The sequence below is a fragment of the Netta rufina genome (genome assembly GCF_964035555.1).
Source record: "Netta rufina genome assembly, chromosome: 3".
NCBI lineage: Eukaryota > Metazoa > Chordata > Aves > Anseriformes > Anatidae > Netta > Netta rufina.
In genome coordinates, this window is record NC_140125.1 from 34,360,298 (window position 1) to 34,381,729 (window position 21,432).

A 21,432-nucleotide genomic window follows, 5' to 3' on the forward strand; every position below is an offset into this window, starting at 1 on the left:
TAATAAGACTTTTTCTGTTTTCAATAAGTTTATTTTGTAATAACCTTAGGAACGGCACAGAGGACAGACAATAAATGGACAAGTACTTTTAGTAATTTGATACTTCTCTGTTACACTAACTCATGTTTCTGTTGCTTTTGTCTGTAAGCTTCTGCTTGTAGGACCAACTCCTATTTTCTTATTTGACATTATCTATCAGAAGTAGAGTCAGCTAGCCTTCCTTGAATTCACTCTCAGGTTCTCCCATGTTTCCCCAGACACATACCCTTGTTCCATTGCAAAAAGACAGACATGCAGCAAATAACATTTCTATTTAATCTTTGCGTTGTTCTTGCTGCTAAATGTTCAAGCTTAACAAAAAATATTTGATGTTTGAAGCCACTTAGTGGCTTAGTGACTTAGTCCCCAAAGAGGGACTATAAAGATAAATAGCTTTATAGCTCTTTCAGTTCTTCTGGGGAACTAAGCATTTGAATAGTTCACTTTTAAAACTTCTGTAGAGCTGGAAATGACAGTTTGGGGCTAAAATCTATACTGCCCCAGAGTAAATGGTGAATAGTCTATAGAAGGCTGTGGAATGAGACAGTTGGTATTGAGAGGAGAATCACACTCTGCTTTTTTTTTTTTTTTTTGCCATTTTTAATACCATAATACCAGCCTAGTTTTAGCAGAATATTCTAGCAAATGGGTCTAGCAAATGAAAGTAGGTTGGAAAAAGGAAGTGAATGGAATTCCAGCAGTAACAAATACATAAATACAAGGCTGGGAAAAAATGTGTACAACTGTGAAAAGGTATGTATGAGCTGGCATGGAGTTGATGTGAAACCTCCCTGAAAACGTTTAGCCTCATTTGAAACTGTGATGGATTGTCAGCTGTCACTTGGTGGCTCTAGTAGCTGCAGCCTTACATTTAGCAATAGACACAGTTATTCCTATGTGGTGGGAAGCCTCCATTGAACTATTTTACATAGGTCTGAAAAACAAAGTCACAAGCAGTACATATTTGAAGATTCTCCACCACGCACAGCAATTGCCAAACTGCATGGAGAGAGAAAAGCAGTCACAAAGTCCCTAAGCATAACTGCTTACTTAGTTTTGTAGTTAGGTGATGTGATTTCACAGAATCACAGAATCACAGAATTTCTAGGTTGGAAGAGACATCAAGATCATCGAGTCCAACCTCTGACCTAACGCTAATATTGGAAGATAGAGGCCCAGACATGGTCTTAATATGTTTTGCTTGGAGCTAAGAGTGATGTGGTACCAAAGGGAAGACGGGACCTGCAGGCTCTCCCACTGGCACAGGCTCTGCTCTGTCCTGTAGGCAGTTTATCTACTGTGTGTGTGCCACAAGAGTTATTCTGACAAGAGAAAGTCGTGGTCTGCCAGTTTTCCCTTTTCCATGCTGTCTGTCTGCATACCATTACCTCTTCCATACCATGTTTGTTTTTTTCTGTGGATATCGGTGCTGCTGGAGCCCTCTGTTTACAGTATTGTTTGCTTAAACGAAGACATGTATAGGCTTTATTCCATCTTGCTCCTCTGCATGGCCTCATGCTAATTATGATAATGCAGCTTTTAATGTTTTCTTCACAGATGCTGATGAATGCCAGCTCTTTGGAGAAGAAATCTGTAAAAATGGCTTCTGTTTGAATACGCAGCCAGGTTATGAGTGCTACTGCAAACAGGGCACGTACTATGACCCTGTTAAGCTCCAGTGCTTTGGTAAGTTTATTTAAAGTGGTCTTGTCACTGTAATGGTATGCAGATGGGCAAAACAAGCAGATTTGTACAGCAGAATTCCCATCAGAACTGTGGTACGCCCAGTAAGGGGAGGAACACAGGGCCTCCAAACTCCTGTAGTAGCAGCTTTTAAAGAGGCACTGGGTCATTTCCCTTCCCGTCTGCTTGGCTGGGCAGCAATTCAGGCTGACATGGCAATGGCATGTAGAGCAGAGTTTGCTTTATTTGCTTCCTTTTTCAGCAAATTGTTCCCAGGAGCTTGCACCTCCAGAGCAGTCCCTTGTGCTCCCTTGAGTGCAAAGCATGGAGCTGCTACCAGCCTTTAGGCAGGCAACAGAGTGTTTGGAGGTGGCTCCCTCCTTATATACATACTGCTGCTTCACTCTGCCAGTTTAGCCTTCTGTTCTTTGTACACGGGGTGAGCAGTGCAAGACAGTGTGTTGTGAGCCTACCTTACACTTGGTAAGTGTGCTGTTTTTAGTATAATACATCAAATTAACACAGGTATTTTTTTCAAGGACAGATTATTTTCCACAAGGAGTTAACATGCAATGTGAAATTACAGTTTAGGTCACTGATGAGTTCAATTTAGTCTGCATAACCTTGTACTCCATTGGTTCAGGTATTCAACTGAAAACTGTTCATAACTGTGACCCTGGCTTTTGCTTTGTAAGCAGAAAACCACGCATAATGTGCACAATAGCATAATAAAAGGAAGTAATTTTTGCAACCACAATAATAGTTTAAGGTTATTGGGTTTAAGATTATTCTTTACAAAGATTGGTTGGTTTTGGTTTTGTTTTCTGATTTAATTTATTTTAAGTAAAATGGTCTGCTATTCCCTTTGGACTAAATCTCTGCTTTTCTTCTCCAACCCAAACTAAGGAATAGAAGTATTGTAGCCAGATAAGTCACTCCTTTCTCCCACTGAGCTCATGAAAACTCTCAGAGATCATGCCTACCTCTAATGCCTGCTCGTACTGTCCTAAGGGGATAGGAACTTGGGAACCAGCTGCAGCTGTGCTGGATGCAGGATATGCCTGACACTACTACCACAGCAAGCCTCCTCATCCAGATGCTCCCTAGTTTTTGAGGATTAGAGGTCAGCATCCTGCTGATCTGTCTGTCCTTCTCCATGGGCACAGGCAGGAGTTTGCTGCCAGCAATTGATATTTGTGATAATTAACAGAAGACATGTAGGGAAATCTGCTCCTAATATAAGAAAATATAAACACTGATTAACACAATGGGACTGCTTTGTGCTGGCTTTCCTTGATACATTTCCTTCCATTTTAAAGACACGGATGAATGTCAGGACCCAAACAGCTGTATTGATGGCCAGTGCATTAACACAGAAGGATCTTACAACTGTTTCTGTACACACCCAATGGTTTTGGACGCAACAGAAAAGCGGTGCATCAGACCAGCAGATTCAAGTGGTATGACCCCATTATATATATTCCTGGAGTGAGTACACCTCCACGAGGTGGTGCTGACATGGCTACAGAACCCAGTAAGCTCAGACTGGGCTGTTTTGGATGAGCCTAGTCTTTTTTTCCCAAGAGGATTTTGGAAGGCAGTGCTTGAACCATCACCTGTTGATCCAGAAAGCATCATGATGTAGGATTCCACAGGGTTCCACCTTGCCAATAGAGACAGAACATTGTTGGAAGTATTAATTGAGATCAGGCTTGTGCTGGGGAGTCTTCAGTTGCTGATTCACTAGCTCTGCATCTGTCTCTTCTAGCCTTGTAGGTAAAGAGGTGTAGCCTGCCTGATGTCTCCTGGGGTTTGGCTGTGGGCTAACTCTGGAGATTCAATTCAGAGTGAGTGCATGCTTTTACCAAAGGAAGGAATAAAACCAGGAATAACAGGGTATAAAAGAAAATAGCTAAAATTATATCTGTGCTTTCAATTGATTAATATTTTATGTATATCAAGCTCATATTTTCAAGCTGTGAGCTGCAACAACACTATTTTAATAAAGTTATTTCTCATTCTTTTAATTTCAGCAGATGTTGATTTCAGGAAAAAAAAAAAAAAAGATACATATTCTGAGAATCTTAGAAACATTTCAGAAATCCAGAGCATTTCACAGTCTGTACAGCTTAGTCTATGCCACGCTTAACTTTGGAAGAAACATTATAATGTGTTTGATAAATACTGGCATTGTATAGTCATAATCCAGACCTCTGCTACCCTGTTTGCATTTTCCTCAGATGCTTCTGTGAAAAGAAATGTGAATACGGATCAAATGCTGCTTTAGTCACTCCAAATTATAGAATTGTAATTTTGAGGAGCAATATGGTCATCCTCTTGCCCAAAACAGTGAAAGAATTACAGCACTTTTATTGTTCAGTCTTCAGTTAAACAAAGCAAGAGCAAGATTGTTCTTTGGCTTCAAATAGGATTTGAAGGAGAATGTAAGGGCCCAAAGGGTCTCCATCATGCTACACTGGGGCTAATACAGCAATGATCTTCTCACCCAGCTCAAAGCACTCAAACCTTGTATCACCACTGGCACTGTCCTCCCTACCACAGAAGAGGACACAGGCTGGTTCCTTTGCTGCCAGCAGAATTTGGAGTTGGCTGCAGGGAACCGCTGCTGCTCATCACTGTGTGTTCTGGCAAGTTGTTAGCAGAATATCTATCTACATTCTGGTAACCTTTGCACTTGCAGAACAACACACTGTAGGTTTCAATTCTCTATTTACCCATGCTCCACTGCATCTTGTTGCAGCATCATGTAAAAATGAAGTTTAAAACATTTGGCCAGACAAAACAGACTCCTGGTTTGTGACAACACTTATTTTTCATTGCATGTTGGAACAAAATCAAAACCTTTTAGATGTTTTTACAAAACAATTGTGCTGCGGTGTTTACTTCCCAAGTAGAAGATTAAGTTTTCAGTTCCTCTCTCTCTGATCAGCAGTGATCAGAGAGTGCTGGGACTGGGAATTGTTCCTACTGAGAAATTTGTCAGAACTAGTATGCCTCTGAAATATTCCAGCTTAGACAAAAATACATGTTTTTGTTCATGTTTGTAAGAATGTGACAGTAGCTCACAGCAGTATTCTGTCTCTAACAATAGCTATAAGCGGCCGATTAGGGACCAGCACAGCAGATAAATAATGCTTCCCCTCACCCTCCCCAGCACTCTCCCAGCCTCCGGCTGTTTTCAGCTGAGGGGATTTCCTGAGTCTGAGGCAGTTTGTGTGCTCGGTTATTGGGAGTCTCTTCCAAGTATTTGTCCAGTCTCCTCTTGAGCCCATGTAAGATTTTTCAGCTTTGCCCCAGCAGTAACAGCTCCTTCTGTTGCCATTGCCAGCCATATAAGAAAAGCAAAATAACAATTTTTAAAGGGTTATTCCGTGGATGGAGTTTCCCAAATACCTACCTCTGTCCTAACACTGCTTTTGTAGAGCTGTGCAAAACTTCCATGAGAGCAGAGCTGAGTCAGTGTTAAGCGTTCAGCACTGACAACAGATTTAGGAAGTTTTCGTTTTTGGGTATCCAACCTAATGTGCTTTTAAATTGACCTAATATTGCCACTGAAAAATCAGAACATTTTAAGATTTTTGCAATGCTGAACACTCAAGGAATGAGTCACAAAGCATTTAGAAATGGTCATGACTTCTAAGCTTAAATTTGTATTTAACGAAATTTGTCTAGTCTTGGATTCATGAGAAGTTAAAGCTAGGTTAATCTCTAACCTCTGTTTAGAAAATGTTGTGTTAGCCAGTATCTTTTTAAATAACAGTGCTGCAAAGATAATGTAATGCTGTCTTCTCCATCAGAACAAACTGAAGAAACTGAGGTCTACCAGGATCTTTGCTGGCAGCATCTAAGCGATGATTTTGTTTGTAGTCGACCTCTGGTTGGAAAGCAGACTACCTACACTGAGTGCTGTTGCTTGTATGGTGAAGCCTGGGGCATGCAGTGCGCCTTGTGTCCTATGAAGGAGTCAGGTAAGGAAACGGACATTTCAATTCTTGGAATGAATTCTGAAATACTTCATCAGTTTAATCCCTTGAATTTATACTTAGGCTAATATCATAAGAAAGAATAAAAAACCCCAAACGTTTCAAGAAGTAATGGAAATTGTGCTCACTAGTTAAGGGAAGTCATTACAGTCCAGATTTTTAAAATGTAGCTACTTTTATTTTTTGACATTTATGGGACCCAATTTTTTCAGGTGGATCTGTCAGCGATTGGCAATTAGGACCCTGGTGAAAATAAGAGGTCATTTTAAGGGTAGCACAATTCCTTACTGTGACTGACAAATTAAAAACTACCTCTGAAAATACAGACACAGTTCACATGCACACACACGCTAATAACTCAACAAGCTAAATAAACATTTCCAATTTTTTTGCTGGCATTATACATACAGATGCATTTTCAGTGTGATGTTCTGCCAGACTGGATGCGAATAGATACGTTTGCCTGATAAGGATTTGATGACCTGTGGTTTAGAATCACTAAATCAAAGAAAGGGTTGTTATTATATGGTTATATGCTCAATTATTGTGAAATGTATAGATGAGCAGTTTAAGATGAGGGAAATGGAGTACCAGTAAGGACCGAATATTTTGGAGCACAAGCTGACTAACAGTCATATTTTTAGATGATTACATTTTGTTTTAGCATTTAGAAATTAGACATTGTTCCAAGACACGTCAAGTAGAAGTTGTTTCTCGTGGTGACTGCAAAAGCTAAATGGATACAGAGAGAAATGTTGTTATTGACACCTGGACTCTTTTCAGTGAGCTGCAGAAAGGAGAAGAGACCAGTTGTATGTCATTGTGCCTGAGATGATGTTTTAGTACCTTTAACAGTTTTGGTATGCAGAGTCTGGCACCATACTAACCTGTGTGCAAGCAGTGTAACTTCATCACCCATATAAACTATTTCAAGGCCTAGTTTGGATGTAGCTTTCTTACTACAGGGATGTCTTTCAGGAATACAGTTTTCTGGGTAGGAATAGCATGCTGCACTAGTAAAGCATTTTATTTTGATCATACTGGATTTTTATTTGGGCACATGTAACCATCATGTTGTGGCTATAGCTCTACGTGTTTCACTTGTAGTGAAAACCCTGGAGTTATAACTGCATGGAGAAGCTCAGCAAAGTATTAATATGGCTGTGCTTGTGTCTTCTTGGGTTTTATGTTTTTATAATTTACTTGCAAGGTCCTTGAACCTGCTCATATATGTCTTTGCTTGTTTGAGTTTGCTTTGGAAGTACAGCAACAGAAAAAAGTCTGATTTTGATGTTGTTGGCTGGCGTAACTGGTTCACCCCTGAAAGAGACTGAAGAATAAAAACAGAATGACAATAGCTGGATGTATAAGATATGGAAATCTCTGAAATATCTTTGTCAGAACAAATCTTACAGTGGGACATTTGCAGACATGGAATTACTACACCTAACAGAATAACAATGGAAATGGAATGAAATGTTAAATATCCTGAGAGAAGTACGAGAAGCTGTTTCTAGCAGAGAGAGCTCAAGTAGATAGTAGACGTGGTTCTGAAGATTTCTAGCTAGTTAAATGTAAATTAGGATAAATCTGAAAAAGAGCAGAGGACGACTATCAGGATAGTCAAGTTCAGTCTGAACGCATTTAGGCTTGACATTAGATGGGTTTTGATCCATTCAGAATCCAAATGATTCTGGAGCAGCAGCTCTGTGACAACAGTGGGGTGCAAATCCCAACTAGCTCTATGAAGGAACATAAGCAATTCGTTAAAAAAATGGTGTGAAGGATCATGATGAGTAACATGAAGCTAAATATCACTTGGAGAATCCTCAAAGCTGAAGAGTGTTATGTTGGGCATTAAATTCTTCATCCCCCAGACCTGATCATTTTTATGTGAAGCTTTAATGCACATTGAAAAATATCTGCTTTAAATGAAACTATAAGGCATATTTTGATTCCAGATAATTTAAGTCATTATTACAAATTGGAATATAGAGAGATAAAAAGAACAGAAACATATTGAATCTTCAGTATGTCAGAAAAAGCATGTATAAGCTTGCATTTCTTAGTATAAGTGGTGTATGCTCATGTGTCCTCTCACATGTGTGCATGTGCACACAGAAACCTGGAAACTTCTGTGTTTTCAGGACCATTAACCAAGAAATATTTGAAGCTGACTGAACTGAATAAATGATTCATTTGACATGTCTTCAGTTTGTAGCGCTTAAAGTGATATCATTGGCTCGAAAGAGTGCTTTCACACCTCCAGGCCAGCAGGTCACAGGTTCAAGTCCTGGCTGGGGAACCTGGAATTTCTCCATTTTCAAATACTTGTGTATTGTGTTGGCCAGATTTACTACTGAAGGTGTTTGCTTACTTCCCAAGTTAGGGGCATTCTGAAGATTTGTGACACATGTTAAAGAAGGTCTGAGGATGAAAAAAGTGTTATCACTGGAAGAGTTTCACCATGAAATGGGTTAGATTGTAGAAGAAATCGTTCACTGATCTGTGGTTTCTTTTTACCTTGTTTGTACTCTGTCCATGTAAGATAATTAAGATGTTGCAGTTAGAAAGATACAGATATCTTAATCTTGTGTGTGAGGATCTAGATGTTGCATTTAGAAGGAAATACAGTGCTACAGCCATGAGTGATACATCTTCAAGTCCCTTCTAAAACAAATTAATGTTTTAATAATTTGTGTCCCAGCTTTTTTTTGAATGCTCTTTCATATCTCATTACAAGATCTCAATGTCCTGTTTGAATAGTATCCAGCATAAAATGGGTGGGAAGATAAAGGGCTTATATAAGAGTTTATTCATATAAATGAAAAAGATATCCAGCCATTCAACAGCATGAAAATTGAATTTATATATTGCTTGCATTTCTGAAAACTACAAGTGGGAATTATATGTTCTGGTGCTTAATCAAAAAAATCCCCTTGAAAATAACACTAAATATGCAGAGCCTGAAACAAGAATTAGCACCAATTTAAGTATTGGAACTGAACAGCAACATCTTTCCAACAGTAAGGCCAATAAGTGTTTTGGTGACACCATCAAAGAACAAACTTAAAATGCTAGTTCAAAATCCTGATCAAAATAGTGCAAACATCAACTGTAGTGACGTGATTGAGCACATCTTACTTGTCCTAACAATTTTGCAGGGTAGGCCTTCTTGTCATTAGAAGAAAGAAGCGAGGACAGATGGATTTCAGTTACATTGGTTCTAACATTGCAATATTATGATATCATTATATTATAGATAAAGGCTTTCACGGATTGTATCCAATACCTAAAAGTTAGGTACTGAGAAGTACTCTTTCTGGGATTACTGTGTTCTTAGACTGAACTTGCCCAAAGAACTTTTAGTAATTATCTTTAAAGAAATCTCTGGATTTCTTAATAACCTATTTGGGGTTTTATGTGCCCTTTGCAATCTCTAATAATTGACAGATTGAAAAAGCTTGGAAACTTGGATGTTTTTTGTTCTAGATAACGAAAGCAAAGCATCCTTTCTTCATTGCAACCATCCTCAAAAAAAATCCTGTTGGCCAACCTGCCTTCAGAAATTCTGCTTCCTTGTTCAATCTACTGTTAGCGTTGTGAGACCCAGTGGTCTCCATATGGAGTCCATGCTCAAGTAACTGGCAACAGGACAGATTCCAGTGGGTTTAGCAGCTGAGTCAAAGTATCCATGCCAAAAAACAGAGCAACAGGCCAAGACTGAAAAAATATGGAATCTAGAATTAGTCCATACACATCTCATGTTAACCTGAACATGTAACACCTGCATTAAATACCTGCTGAGTCTCCCGAAGCTCCTGCAACACCCTTAGAGGAATGGATTTTACAAAAGGTTTATTGCTTCAGGGTACAGTAAATTTGAAGGGAGGAAGATACAAGTGAGAGTTAGAAAATGTTGAGTAAGGTAGTGTGCCAGGGTCAGTGTTTAATTTATGGAGACTGTCTGTTTTTATATTTGTAAAATGATCTCCAGAAACCTGTCTTGGAGTTTGTTTTTGCAGTGCAGTACCACCTTTGTTTCAGTAGATCCCGTACAATGCAAAGAAGTGGAACTACTGCCCGTGAACTAAGGATATACCAGTCTGTTAAGCGAAATGTCATCGTCTTCCCTCCCTGTAGGTAGCTGCCTGGAGAAGTTCTGATATGGAAAAAAAAAGTGGTAGGACTGGGGTTCTGCATTTCTTACAGACATTTGAATAGCTATTTAGTGAGGATGAGGATACACTACTGCATCTATAACTAAGAACTTTGTGGTCTGATTACTAAAGTAATGTAATGGAAACATTCTTGGGCACCTGTAGAGGACACCACTGTTCAGTTTCAGTGTGTTTACTTTTTTTAACTTATACATACATTTTACTTTATGTTTTAAGTTCTAGTATTTTGTGGTTGCATGTTTTTATTAGAACCATTTTATGTTCAGACAATCTGCAGAAATGACAGCAGTACAACTCCAGTCAGTAGATGTTACAGGAGATGATACCTTCCTGGTTGAAAGTATCTGTGCCCATGGCAGGAGGGTTGAAACTAGATTATCTTTAAGGTCCCTTCCAACTCAAACTATTCTCTGATTCTCTGATTCTATGTTTTCTGTGACCAGGAATCACAGAATGAACTGCTGCATACTCATGCTGCACTTAAAAGTTTCTCCTTATCTCCACCCTAGCATTTGCAGAACCCAGATCAGGAGTACTACTGAGGGTAGTGGGAAATGTGAATTGTCTGGGTTGTTACATAATGTAGGATTTCTCTTGGCCAATTTCACATTTTCTGTATACAGAAACTTGCGTGTGTGTTGGCTGTACCAGTTTCTTCTTCCATCAGAGAAGAGAAATAGGCACCCTGAGGGTTAGATTCCTCTGACCCATTGTAGACATCTACTTAAGGGTGAAATGGAGTCTAGACATAGTTGTGTCTTTCAGTGGGCTAAGAAGGAGCACTGGATGATGAACTCAGGTGCAGACCCTTGGAGGTGCCTACATGTGGTGGTTGAACTTTACCCCCTTCTGGCGGAACAGATTGTTTGGGTTGCATTCTTGTTGCATGGAATTTTGTGTATCCTTTGTAAACACTGTGAGTTAGTTCTGGGCTGAGCTTCCATATTATGAGAACATGTTGTTCCCTCTGAGTTCTGGCTAATGTCACTCATGAAGATCTTGAAGTACAGGGAAAACTGATGTGTGTAAATGATGAGTTTCCATCTGTACTCTTTCACGATGGTAAAGATCAGCAGGGAGGCACTGAACTGATTTCTGGAGACCATTGTTCATCTTTCCATTTAGGATGGCATTGTGCCTGCTTCCTTTCTGGTAAGGATCCTGGACAAATGAATTACCTTTTGGGCACAGAAATAACAGCGATCGGGTCTTGAATATTTAAAGTCTTATACTCAGTTGTGCAGATTTTTGGCTGCTTTCATTTCCGTTGATGATTTTTGATGCTTTTTCTGAGGTCTAGCAGGGATACACAGAATAGCTTTGGAAGGGTTTTTCTCATGGAACCTCACATTCCAAGCACACATTTAAGTCAGCAAGGAGTCAGAAAGCCATTTTCAAAGCCATGGAAGAAACAGCTTGACTCTTACTACAACTTTTAACCATCTCCCACAAGCAATAGGAGAAAAACTTGTTTTAGGAAATTTGAGCAGCCTCAGTTGAAGAACATAAGGTGACTTCCCAGAGGTTTTAAAATAATCAGGTTGGTACCTCCTCTACTTGTAACAAGAATTTTATATCCATTGTGAGCTTTCCTCAGCAATTTCATTTAGAGTTTCTCCATTCAAAGACATGAATATCCATCCTTTCTCATGAAAAAGTCCTGTAAGACTGGTACCCTTCCCGTTTTTTTGAGTACCAAAAGTTGTAGTATATATATGAATGCTGTCCACTACAAACCTCATCATGTTTTATAAAGGATATTGATGAAATTATCTAAATTATCAAACAGCACAGTCTAAATGTAGAGCAGAAATATTTCAGCTGTGGTTCACAGATGATGCAATCTCCTGAGAGAGCAGAAACTCAGCCTATTCAGACTGATGTCCAGAACCTCTGATTGGGAAGGGGCATATATTACATGTAATAAATGCTTTCTTGGCTTTGTCTGTCTCTCCAGTGATTTCTTACATAGCAAAACTGTTGCATTTTTAAATAATTTGAAGGAACTGCCACGGTGTTGATAGCCTTAGCTCCTTTTTTGTATGTGTGATGGTGACAGTTCTGAGGAGCTGGAACAGAAATAAAGCTTGCTTTATAGGCAGGAGGGAGGATTGGCTGTGGTGCATTTGTTTCACGGTTTTGTCAGAAAAAAAGCTTTTTTAGTGTAATATTTCATTGCAGATGCATGAAATGCAGAATATTTTTTCCAAATAGAGAGTTTAGAATTTTTAGGCCTCCAGGTGAGAATAAGGGCCACACAGGCCTGTGCAGTTACAACAATATACAAATTAGATGCATATTTGCACGGCTGTACTTGTGCTAATAAGCACCTAAAAGCGGTCAATCCTTCCAATTTATGTTTTGTCGTCTCATCAGCCTAGCTTTCACCACCAATTATGGCTAACATCTGTGCCAGTACGCATGTGCATCTAGCTGTAATCCCATAACACACTTGTTTTATGCGTACACATCTGCCTTAGAAAATGTCCTTTACATTTTTGGAAGCCTACATCAGCTTCCTTTTATAATAACTGTCCTAAATTATGCAATAAACTATCTCAGTGCTTCATTTTCAAGTTACAAGAAAAACACCGAAACACATGGGGTAACGTAGACTAAATCATATTAAAAACAGCCTTTTTTCCTCTGTAACTGCAGTTGTATTATTACTGATCACAGCCCGAAGATGCGCTAGCAGAGAAAATGAATCCCTGTTAGAAAAAGTTATACCATTGATTGTCATTACAGAAGACACTTTATTATTTTACATGAAAGGCTATTTTGAAAGTCAACATTAATTTCTGTGGCAGCTCAAATGTTTTTGTCATTCAGGGGTAGATACAGATTTTTCCTTGCTCGCTGTCCCCTTACTGCCTTCTTGATGCACGTCTCCTCTTGTCATCTCCCTAGGGCAGCATTGGGCTGCTCTGTCATTTGTATACTTGCTGCAACTTTCCGTGCACTATTTGGGCTTTTACCCATGAATCCAGCACTCTGTTCATTTAATTCTCTTCCCTGGAAAACTGTGACCAGTGTAGCGCAGTGACCCAAAATGTACTATTTTTATTTTGAGCTGTAGGAACATAGCACAGCAAGGGTAAAAGTTTAAAACAACAAAAATTATATGTACACATCTGTTTTGCCATAACTTGTTCTATCATCCGGAGGGGGAATCTAACGAGTTTGTTTTTACCAGCATCCAAGTCTCTAGCTGACCTTAGTTCAAAACACTGGCTCTCATGATTTTTCCAGAATGTGTCCCTCCCAATGCCTTTCAGTCTTTGTACTCTCCTCTCTGCCCACCCCTTTCTTTGCTGGGGAAAAAAAGAAAAAAAAAAAAAGAGAGAGAGAGAGAGAAACACAACAAGGTGGCATGTTGTTATTGGTCCTGAATTTCTTCTGCTCATGATTTCTGCTGTTGCTTTCCATGGGTTTATCTCCTGAGCACCTAGGAGCTGAATCGATGCATTATAAAAGACAAGAGATAAAGTTTACACTACATGCACAACTAAAAAGAACATAGTGTATTCAAAGACTATTATAACTTCAAAATCATCACAGTATGTATCAAAACAAGCACATAAATTATAAATAGGTAGTATAGGCATACACATTGTAAAGTGACTTCAGACTAAATGCTTTGTGAGCTTCTGTATGAAAGCTACATGTACGGATAATGTATAATTTATTAAAGGATCAGATTGCATTAACAAATAGTTAATTAAGTATAACAGGCTCCAAGAGGTTAACAGACTATTACAGTTACAACAAATGCAAAGTTTACAGTATGCACTAAAACAGCTCTTCATCATTTTGTAGCCACTAATTTACTTATAATGAGACCTAAAAATGCAGACATTCAGAATGTGACTGGAAAAAGACTGGTGTGGCAGGAAACAAGCTTCTTTTGTCAACATTTCTTTATTCTTCTTTAGATAATAAACAACATTCCGTGGGCAAACACACAAGATAAAACAGTCTTGCACAATCTTCAAATTATCCTACTGTCATGTACACGAGATCTCCAGCACTATAGATTTGCAGATGTTCTCTGACTGCTTCCTTCAGGAGGAAAATTTCCATTATTGTTTTTACGAAGAGCAAATCAAGCAGAGAGTAATCTGAAAAGCCAGTTTCCAGGTTCTGTGCAATCCTTTCCATAAGGTCATGTTCACCTGGAAGAAGTAGCGATCCCTCAGACCTACTTGCCTTGTCCTCTTGCTGTTTGCCGACTGGTTTTGTTTGGTCATTTCTTTCACACAGGCCAGTTGAATTAATATTTTGTAGTAGTGCATCTGTGAGAATGTACTTTTACACTTCTGCACAGCTTTTGACTGTGTGCGTGTCAAAATTCCTGAGCGCTCTAAGTAGCTCAACACAAAACAATGGAAGAGTCAGTCTGAGATGGTAACCTAGCTGTCCCCATATACAGATGTGATTTGGGATCAGATGAGAGGATGTAAAAATACCGGTGTTTCTGGTGCTATTAGACAGCTGCTAGAACTGTTTGTGATCATACGGTGGGAGGCTATGCATTAAGGGAGGTAGGTAATATGTGTTATAAGTTATTTTCTGATGATGGCTTTGTTTCATTTGAGTGTCTCTGTTTGCAGTGTCCTTTTTCACCAGGAAGAAGGGAGGGTTGTCTAGATAGTGTATAAATATACTCTGGAGGGGCAAAACAGAGGAAATCACCTTGTACTTGGAGCAGAAGGTGGTGAGATGTACAAGGATTTCTAAGTTCTGTGGCAAGTTCATTTTGCAGACTTGGACAGGCACCCGTGACAGTTTTGCAAAATGCAGACAAGCTTTGCCCTTAGAGCACAGGGTTTTGCTCTCAAAAGAGCCAGGTTGTTGGCCACAGAATTCAAACAGACTTTTTGAGCACCTCATTCTTTTTGGTACAAAATGAAACCATCCCAGGTGAAGGAGATACGTACAACCTGTGAAAACAAAAAAACAATGCTGGGCAGCAAGTGGGGCTGTCCTCTGGACTGTCTAGAGGCAGTCTGGATTTATCCGACTATTTGCTGTCTGGGACAGTTCAACACAGCATGAGGTTTCTGGCTCTGTAACCATCTGCAATTCTTGGATTTTGTATCTGCTTAGGGCTTTTTTTCCTCTCTCTCTTTTGGTGGTTTTCTTTCCCATCCTTGCTCTGCCTGATTCTCAGAACACCAGGCAGTCTTCACAGAATCAGATGCTAAGTAGTCTGTAGCAAGTGTAAAGAAGTACCTGGATTGCTGTATTTTCATAAAGTTTCTATTTTCAGATAAATTGCCTTGTATATTCTTTAGTAAATGGTAATGGATTTAAAAAAAAAAATCAAGCTCTGTACACCAACATTTCAGACATGGGCTCTGACACCTCAAGTGAAGAGTTTGGTACATTTTAACTTGTGTAGTCTAGAGCTATAGGGGAGAGGCAGAAAATCAGAGTGTGACTATTTCATCTGTGCTTTTCCCCTTGCCTTGACAAGTTTGCAGCCAAGGAGACTTTGAACAGCATTAACACTTAAGCCTGCGGTTTGAAGAAACAGTTTGCAGAGGAGCATGTGCTGTTTTGGAAGGGGTTTTATTCTGTGATTTCTTCAGGTTGGCTGGCTGTGCCAGAAATACGGCCCCACCTGCTCCAGTTTGCTTCCTTTAGGGTGGCTTCTGCCAGCACCCACTATGGTATCTGGGAGCTTTTATTATACCAGTGAGGGCTGTAACCGCAGCTAGCCTTGGGCAGGGGTGCACTGGCAGTGGGATACACAGCATCCCTCTGCTCAAGGCAAGAGCAGACCAGAAGAACATGACCCATAACTTTTGGTACGGTTATTGACTCAAACCTATCCCTGGTGTTATCCCTATTATGACTTAATAGTCTGTATTTGGCTCGTTACATTTTAATGACATCCTTCTTGAAGAGAGACTGCTTTGTGGAAATTGCAGATTTATGGTGTTTCTAGGAAGATAAGTTTATTTCCAGCTAATACGAGCCACAACACACTGGGACTAATGCAATGCAGCCTGTGTTACAAGTGTGATTAGTTTTATATCCTATTTTCTTTCTCCCCTCAGAGGATTATGCCCAGCTGTGCAACATTCCTGTTCCAGGATCTCGACGTCCATATGGACAAGATGCTTTGGTTGACTTCGAGGAGCACTACACTCCAGAAACTAATCCATACTTTGTTGAAGACCGTAAGCAAGTTTCTCTGTTATGTAAAATACTTGAATTGATGGTTGTAACTTGGATTATTTCCCTGTAGCTGGCTTCATTCTTCTGTTTGCTTCTGAGTAATGTGGCCTATTTATGTTTTAGTTATTCCTATGACATTAGCTTTCGGTCAGGTGTTCTGGTTCAAGAGCCAGTGTTGTATAAGAGTCCAGTTGGGCTCGGAATACAACGTTAATTTTTAATACAGTGGAATAGTTTGTGCCAAGTGTACTAAATTTATATTTACCAACAGATTTACAGCTGAAGGTCAAAAGGATTGCCAGTTTTCCTTCTCACAAATTAATTTTCCGTTGGAGCATGGGACAGATTTCTTTGGAGTACATTAAGTTGAACAGACAAAAACAAAAAGGGGAAGAAAAAAAAAAAAGGAAAAAAAAAACCCTCCCTCCATCTCTGTGCCAGTTTTCCATGATTTTCCAGCAGAATTTATATGGGAGAAATAGAGAGTATGCAAGTTGTTCTCGCTCAGCAGAGAAACTACAGAACAAAGTATGACTGGAGAGTATGCGTGTTTATAGTCTTCAGGCTGGAAGGGTCTGCCAGGCAGAGTGTGGGAGTCGTGTACAGCATCTCAGGTGTTCTTCAGGAATATCAGGGTTCTTATGGATCCAGCCCAGCTCACTGTTGAGGCTCGAGGGAGAGGAATCCTTGCAAATCTCAGTACCCTCCTCAAAATCAGTCATGCTGTGCACATCCAACTTATTCCATCACAGCTTCAGAGAAGAAAAGTGGGGGTATCAGAAGGAACTGGTAACTTTCAGTGCTTTACACATGTGGCCGACAAGTTACCACTACAATCTTTCCCAAAGGGCTTCTCCTGTACAAGGAGACATTTACAAAGTAAAGGTAAGAGATCAAAACAGGAGGAGGATTATGGCACACTACTGGAAGAGTGACAAGCATTTCTTGCACACATTGCACCTTTATACAAAGCTATACAGGTCATAATAATGAGCTCATTTCTATTTGGCATCTAAATGACCTTTCAGCTCTACACAGAATTGTAAAATGTCTTATTGCTTTATATCCAGATGATATTAATTAAACAGCCCTGAGTGTTGATATCTAATTAAAATGTCACACGGATGAAAATTACCAAGCATAATGAAAAGCCCAGATAGATGACTGGGTAAGCAATGTGACAGATAATACACTGAGTGGTAAACAAGTTATTTACAAGTAAGTTATAAGCAATGGTGAATAGATACAGTAAAATAATACAGTTTTGAATCCACAGTTGAGTCTTCTGTGCTAAGGAGATAAGAGCTCACATCTCTTGCTCCCACCCTATCACTGAAACAAATATGGTGGCGAGTAAATGCATAAGAAACTCCCAAACACATAGCTGTGTGATTGTCCTCATCAGAGGCATGTTACCTGACAGATACAATTTGATCATGTATTTATCATCAAAGACTTCATGGCCATGATCCTGCTTCAGTCTGTATGAGGAATATAACAATACTTGCCCAACCCATGAGAGGGCCGTGCATGTCAATGTATTTGTCAGCTGCGTGCAATCAATTTCTACAGAACTAAATATGCATTATTAGAATTGCAACATGTACCGCATTCAGCTTTTTTAAAGAAAAACTTTTGTACAACTAGAACTTGCTCTATGTGATAGATATTTTAGATATGACTATGTACATGCATATATATACATGTATGTACATATATGTACATATACTGTGTATGTAAAATAGGTATTGAGAGGACCTTTCCCTTTCTTGGCAGTTTGTTTTTTAAATTAGCAAAGGTCTTTGCTTTAAGGGACCCTCATGAGCCATCTGCAAGCTCTATTAGAGGACTGAAAACATAATGAAAAATGGACAAATTTCTTACTACTCTGTAACCATACATCTTGACAACCTGGTCAACACCCTCAGTACTACTGCAATGAAATGCAATTGTTGACCAGATTATCAGGATGTCAATCATGACAGATTGTCATGGAAAAGATTGTAATGTTTCCCACTAAATGTGCACTTGTATACATGCTATGTATGGTACACATTCTTGAGATGTGGCTTAAGTCAGCAAGTGCTTCTTATGTCACACATCTGCTCAGTGTCTCCAGAATTTATTAAGTGCATCACTTAAGCCCCACCATGGTAGAGCAAGTCCGGGCTGGATGACAAGTTATGTAGCCAAAGAAGGTGGGGTAGTGGATACAACTGTATGGAAGTTAAACAGAGGATGATACAGAAAGGGCAGGGTAGGAACAGCAAAGAAAGAGAAAAGAGGGACTAAAGAAAGACAGGGTGACAGGGTAGAGGAAATATAAAAAGACAGGAGAGCAAGCTAAGGGAAAGGGAAAAATTTATATTCCTAGGTAGCTTTGCAATTGTAACATATAAATAGGTAAACACATTTTAGATAAGCCAATGATTTGTTTGTGGAATTACTGCATTAGTCATGTGTTATGGGGCAGATGGGGAGATGTATCCTACTCAATTCTACTCCAGCTCCAATTTCCCCTCCACTTATATGTATTCATTATGCTGATAAACCAACAGACTCTCAAGGGCTCTGCACTTTTTCCTCAAAAGTCTTTTGGATGTGATGGGCTGCCATCTGCAGTCCTGTTACATCACTGCTCAGTGGCTGGGAAGCTAGCTGAAAAACTTGTGCAGAACTAAGAGGAGCAATTCGGTCCTACAGATATTCTCTGAATGTGTAAAAATGTCACATAATTTTTAAATACATATCCCTCTTTATACACAAATCCAGAACTGTCAAATAAATAATAAAATAGGGAGCCTTTGAATAATCACTACTGAGAATTATGACATGGAACGATCAGTAAATTATAAGTGTTTGTACTGGCACTAATGAGTGAAGTACCAGCCAAAGGGTTATTAAAGCAGTATCTAATGTCTTCTTACTTTCCATAAAGCAGTTGAGACTGAATTTTTTAGGATGTATTTCTTGTAGATAAATCAGAGTGTATCTCTTCCCCCATACACAGACATCTCACTTTTGTAGAATATCATTTTAAAATACTTTTGCCCCAAACAGCACTACTGCTGTTTACCCTTTTTTTACATAAGGGTTGATATGCTTAAAAATTAAAATAAAATGTGCTGTTTAGAATTAAAAAAAAAAAAAAGATTTATTCTTTAAAAAAATGCAAAGTGTGCAGTGTCATTTATTTTTAAAAAAATCACATTTTTAACACAAAAATGTAGAGTTTACAATGTTAGACAGTTTTCATCTTGCAACATATCTCAGTGCTTTTGTAGTGCATTTAAAACTCCAGATGGTACAGATCTGCTAAAGTTGACCTACGTTCTGCAAAGTCACATTTCAGTAAACCTCTGAGGGAATTTCAGGGTCTCACTATACATTTGGGTATATATATTCAGCAACCCTTGTAACTTATTTGTTTGTAATTCTTTCTTCACTCAGGTTTCCTGAACAGCTTTGAGGAGTTACAAGCAGAGGAATGTGGTATTCTGAATGGATGTGAAAATGGCCGATGTGTAAGAGTCCAGGAAGGCTACACCTGTGACTGCTTTGATGGTTATCACCTGGACATGGCCAAAATGACTTGTGTTGGTGAGGAGACGTGTTTACTTCTTACTCTTCTGCTAGCCTGTCAGTTTAGCCACTTGGCTTAAGGAGGGGCAAAAAAAAAAAAAAAAAAAGAGGTTACAGATGATCTGAATCCTATTACAGTTGCCAAATTTATATCTGATTTATTGCAAAGGCTAGTAAATATTGTTGCAGAAATAACTATGGTGATGTTCCTCAGTGCATTACAGCTCTGTTCAGCTGAGAACCTAGAAATGAACAGACACACCATTGCGCAATGAAGCTTAAAACTTGTATCAATAATGTCACACTGTAACATGAGCAAAGCTTTTTGAAAGGGTTTAGTGAACTGAGAGGATGGATCTGGATCCAGATTGGAAGAGTAATTTTAGGAGCACATTTTTAGAACAGTTGGGCCACCTAAATATTCAGATATCCACTTGGTGGGGCTTGGCCCCCTAATTCTTACTGATTTCATTAGTGAAGAAGCCAGACTATCCTCTCACCTTCAAACTAATACATCTGCACAAGAGCTAACCAGAACATCTAGAGACTATATCAGCAATTAAAATAATGAAATACACGGAAGGCAAGTGGCAGGGCAAAGACGAAGCAGAACAACCAACATCCCTCAGTGTAGAGCCTTGTATAGACTGCACGTGCGTATTTCAGTTTAAGGTGTCCGTACTAACCTTGCCTAGCACTACACTTCATAACCCATGGCTGCAGTCTCCTAGCTGTATCATGGAAAGCTACCTGCATGCCTTGTAATCTTTAGGACTCTACAACAAGCTGGTATCCCTAGCTGTGCTGTATTGAGTATAGGTAGTTTGCTGTTTATGAATGTTTAGTTGGCAACACCAAGAAAGCCTAAAATACTTGATTTTTTTCATAAAGATATTATATTAAGAACTGGCAGAACCTCTCTTATAAGCCACTTCTAAGCCGTCAGATAAAAACCTGTAAGTGGTTATTAAATTTTTGTTTAGTAGCTTAAGAGGAGTTTGGACTTGGTGATCTAACAGGTTAATGCTTTTTAAGGCACTATTGATTTGCCACAATAACTTCGTCTTCCCAATAAAATATTTATCTGTCACAGCTTTGGAAGTGCCCTAATATCACCTTATCTGAACTGAATATATTCAGTGTATTCCTACAGTATGTTCTACTCCTGACAACGCTGAAAACAAATGAGTTTTATCTACATGTGTTTTGGTGTTCCCTTTTTGCAGATGTGAATGAGTGCAATGAGCTGAACAACAGGATGTCTCTCTGCAAGAATGCCAAATGCATTAACACAGAAGGTTCGTACAAGTGTTTGTGTCTCCCCGGGTACGTACCTTCAGACAAGCCAAACTACTGCACACCACTGAACTCAGAACTAGACAGTGAACTGGAGTAGAGGAAAATCTCCATATCCTAAGCCCATATACTCTGCACTGTGTAAAGAAAAGGAAGAAAAGTATTTAACTTGAGAAGAGAAGGCACCAGAGTAGTGAACATAAGGGGAAAAACACATTAAAATGTGTCAAAGGTGAGACATGATGGGCTGATTGTATGTCAGCTTCACTGAAGTGACAGACCAAATGGACACATTACTCTGTATGAAAGAAACAATCAAGTATATAGTGTGTTCATAAGAAAAAAAAAAAACATTGAAAATAAGCAAAAACAGTGCTGTTATTTTAAACAGAAGAGCTTTGGTTTTCTGTTTCTGTTTTGTTTTGTTTTTGTTTTTTGTTTTTGTTTTTTGTTTTGTTTTA

At 39.1% G+C, this 21,432-nt stretch overlaps 1 protein-coding gene across 1 annotated transcript in view; it reads left to right on the forward strand.

Moving 5' to 3' along the window:
* The window catches only part of LTBP1 (latent transforming growth factor beta binding protein 1), a gene marked incomplete at both ends in the record, with an annotated part of 200,785 nt that extends 179,714 nt beyond the window's left edge, over positions 1–21,071 (forward strand). The window contains 6 exons of the mRNA XM_084283576.1: positions 1,597–1,725; positions 3,042–3,182; positions 5,541–5,711; positions 15,973–16,095; positions 19,544–19,693; positions 20,902–21,071. Of these exons, the coding sequence (XP_084139702.1) occupies positions 1,597–1,725; positions 3,042–3,182; positions 5,541–5,711; positions 15,973–16,095; positions 19,544–19,693; positions 20,902–21,071 (884 nt within the window). The remainder of the gene's footprint in view (positions 1–1,596; positions 1,726–3,041; positions 3,183–5,540; positions 5,712–15,972; positions 16,096–19,543; positions 19,694–20,901) is intronic.
* Positions 21,072–21,432: the final 361 nt, after the last annotated feature.